The sequence below is a fragment of the Carica papaya genome, chromosome 8 (assembly GCF_054855325.1).
Source record: "Carica papaya isolate Zhongbai chromosome 8, ASM5485532v1, whole genome shotgun sequence".
Taxonomy (NCBI): Eukaryota; Viridiplantae; Streptophyta; class Magnoliopsida; order Brassicales; family Caricaceae; genus Carica; species Carica papaya.
In genome coordinates, this window is record NC_142316.1 from 32,801,189 (window position 1) to 32,804,958 (window position 3,770).

General features: G+C 35.4%; 1 protein-coding gene across 1 annotated transcript; it reads right to left on the reverse strand.

The window, feature by feature from the left end:
* Positions 1-254: 254 nt before the first annotated feature.
* LOC110822835 (GDSL-like Lipase/Acylhydrolase superfamily protein) lies at positions 255-3,476 on the reverse strand. Its single transcript, XM_022053055.2, has 5 exons — positions 3,316-3,476; positions 2,957-3,220; positions 1,820-2,094; positions 779-1,085; positions 255-667 (listed from the first exon to the last, which is right to left on the reverse strand). The coding sequence occupies exons 1-5, from the start codon at positions 3,380-3,382 to the stop codon at positions 456-458; spliced, it is 1,125 nt and encodes a 374-aa protein (XP_021908747.1). The 5' UTR covers positions 3,383-3,476; the 3' UTR covers positions 255-455.
* Between the last annotated feature and the right edge of the window lie 294 nt (positions 3,477-3,770).

A 3,770-nucleotide genomic window follows, 5' to 3' on the forward strand; every position in this document is an offset into this window, starting at 1 on the left:
TTAGATGCATTAACCATTCTATTACATTTCTGAAAAATCTATAAAACAAAAACCTTTTGAAAACCTAATTCAGAATTTCGTATCTTTTCCATTCTGGTGTATACTTCTTACTTGAATTTTTTAGAGAATGCATGCACATTATTTGATCTCAAAAAGGGGAGAATGATCCGATAAACTATAATATATGTTATAATAAATATTTGAAGTATAATATTAGCTTAATATTATCACAAACAATTGTAAGGAATAAACCCTTGACCCTGAAGACCATTTGAACCCTTTATTAATTATCATTTTATTCCACAAATAATCTAAATTAAAATTAAAATTTGAACTTAATCTAATTTACAACATGTTAACTATTAAGACAACAAAAATCAAATTAAGAGAAAAAAGAAACAAAGCCAAAGAAATGAATAGAGATAAAAACTATTTAACTTATTATAAAAGAAAAATTAGCTTCGTAGAAGATTGGCTCTTAGGACCGAGTAAACAGCTCGCCATCCCTGCTGAGTTGGATGAGCAGTATCCCAGAAGAAAGCAGTCTCAGGATCGTCGCAAAGCGTATATCTTTTTCCTCCATTGCTGGGATCAACTGAACCGCATGAATCTCCTCTACTTATTCCAATACAACACGGCTTCAGTGGATTCCCAAACGTTAAACTCCCTGCTCAATTACATACATTGTACTTAAACATTAATTAACTTTAACACACACACACATATGTATATATATATATATATATATATATATTTGTAGGAGAGAAGATAACCTTACCTGGGTGTTCTCCTTTGTTTTTGAAGACAGTCATGAAAGAGTTAAAAAGGTCGAGGATGATGAAAGAATTGTCTTTGGTTTGGTTGTTGAAGGTGGTGACGGCTTGCTGCAACAAGGCGTTGTGGAAGCTGACGAGTGCATTTTCCGTTCCGTTGCATCGTTTGAAGGCGGTTGCCGCCGTGCTCTGCGGCAAACAACCCAACGGCTGTAACCCCGACACAACCACTTTCCGAACCCCCAGCCGGCGAATTCTCTGCAAGTTATCCGCTAGTTGCTTCACCACTTCTACAATAAACCCTTGTAAAGCCTGCAACATAATTCAATCATTATTATTATTTAATTTTATATATAATGATGATTAATCAAAATTGATACCCAGAACAGACAACAGGAATAGTGGAGTCAGCCGGTGTGTCTATATATACATAATTATCGAGTCATGATTATAGCCAATTTTGTTTCTTTGTCTATTGGAAACGAGAGATCCTTTATCAACCCCACATCAGCTCAAGCAAGCTATAATAATTAAACGCTGTCGTTTAGTGCCGTTTGTACATCCACAAACTTTTCAAACACTACAAAACAAAAGCAGACTAGGCGCATTCTAGAAAATTGTTAGTCGTGTTTTTAACGTGCACACTAGGTGGGACAACTATTAGGTAAACGGTGCCTATTAGATGATGCGAGGTAAATGCGAGAGGGCAGGGACCTGGAACATGTGACAGATAGATGCTCTGATGATCACACGTAATAAAACAAAAAGTTAAAGTGGTATCGCATGCACCGAATTAATTTGGTCAAAGTATACAATGGCGAATTTTCGACGGTCCAATCAACGGAGGAGACTGCGATCTGCAGCATCAGTGGAGTGGCAACTTTTAGTCAACGCGTAAATGATATTGGCGTGATCTATGTGGATGCACACTCTTTTTTAAGTTTTTTTTAAAAAATGCAGACTTTAGTTTAGGGGTCTTTTTATAATAAAAAAAGATATATAGAGAGAAATATGTATATACACATGTATGTATGTATATATATTACCTGAGAAGAGCCGTTTCTGAAAAGAAAAGCGGCATAATCATTGCCGGCGAGACTAACGAGAGCAACAGACTGTTGAAGAGTAGGCAGAGTGTAGACCTTTTCTTGGATGAGTTTCTGAAGGAAATCAATCTGTACTGTCATGTTTGGGTCCGTCACCAACGTGTCAAACACCCCCGTTCCCCCAAACGCGAAGTTCATCCCACTCTCCCACTTCTTCATTGGCACGTACTTCCTCAGTCTGAATGGTATCGGCGACTTTATCCCCAGAGATTTTGCTGCATTTGTTAATTAGATATTATTAACATTAATCCCATTATTAATTAAACATAACAACTAATTAACCAAAGCTTTTGTATGAATAATAAGTTGCGTTATTTTCTACCCTTCCTAATTTTTATTAGTTACCCATCAAAATTTTACGTATTCTCGTTAGTAATTTAATTATATTATTTTTACACACAAATAAAAATATTTTTTTTAAAAATTAATTATTTTATATAAGACGATAAAAACTATATAACATGTGCTTCTTTTTTTCGATTAATTTACGTATAGTGAACTAAACAAAGAGAAAAGATTATGAAGATAGGCTAGAGCAAGATTATATGTGGCTACCCGTATTGTGGTACATTCTATATATATATATATATATATATATATATATAGACACAAAGGTGAGATAAAGAACAAAAATGTACCAAGTTTGACATCACGAGGGAAAAGTAAGAAATGCAAGAAAAAGAAAGAGAATGCTGATCTGACAAAACTTATAATAAAAAGCAAAGTAAAAGAATCAAAGAAAAAAAGGAAAGAAATGTTGATAAGAAAAATATATAGAAGCTTTTTTTTTTTAATGAGGGAATTTGTTGAAACAGAGAAGAGAAAAAAAAAAAAAAAAAAAAGAAAGAAAAGCAGAAGCTCCACTACGTAAGATTATCGTATACGAGAAAAAGTAAGAAGCTAGCTGGCTATTCAGTATACAGAAGATGAACCCCACCATTCCAATAATTCTATATCATTTCTAAACTAAAGCAAACTCATCCTTGCTTTATATACCAAGATGAAAGATAAAGCTAATAAAAAAGCTAAATATGTGTGTGTATATATATATATATATATAGAGAGAGAGAGAGTGACCGAAGAAATCAGTGAAGACACGGCCGTCGGAGAAACGGCCGGCGGGCTTGCCGGGAAAGGTGATTCCATAAGGAACTTTCCATGAACTAGCCACTGCTTTTCTGTTGTTTCCCGTATCAGCATACGAGTCTCCAAACACAAACAGTGTTTGGGGTTTGAACCCAAATAGACGGAGACCAAGGTCATGATGGCTATGCCGGTGATGATGATGGTGATGGTGATGGTGATGATGATGATGATGGCTGGAACCATGCACATGGTACCCTGCAATGACAAACCCAGAAAAATAAATTAAACATATAATGATAAATATGTGGAAATAGATTGTGCAAACTAGAAGCTCGAAGGCGGTCGCGTACCTGAAAGAAGAGAAAGCAGAGAGAAAGAGAAGGCGAGGAGGAGGAATAATGGTGTCCGAGAGCCCATGATGTGCAAATTTCAGAGCTTACTTAGCGCTCTTGTGGGGGAATTTGCAGAGATTAAAGTGGAGATAGCAATGGAGATTTATGCATGTGTGGTAATTATATATATGTACACTATACCCGAGTACTGGCTTAAAAAGTGAGAGCCATGTGGGGAAGGGGGAGGTATTGATATGATCACCCGCGGGTCACTTTTGGATCGGTCATCCTATGACTTCTGAAAAAAAAAAGTATGTCTGCAAGGGGAATATTTTTATTATCATGAGAAGAACGTTTGTTTTATTTTTTGAACGTGTATGGGAGTTTAGACGGCCATCAACTTCCATTATATAATATATATATATATATATATAATATTCCTTCTTAATACGTTAAACCACAAAAGAACATTA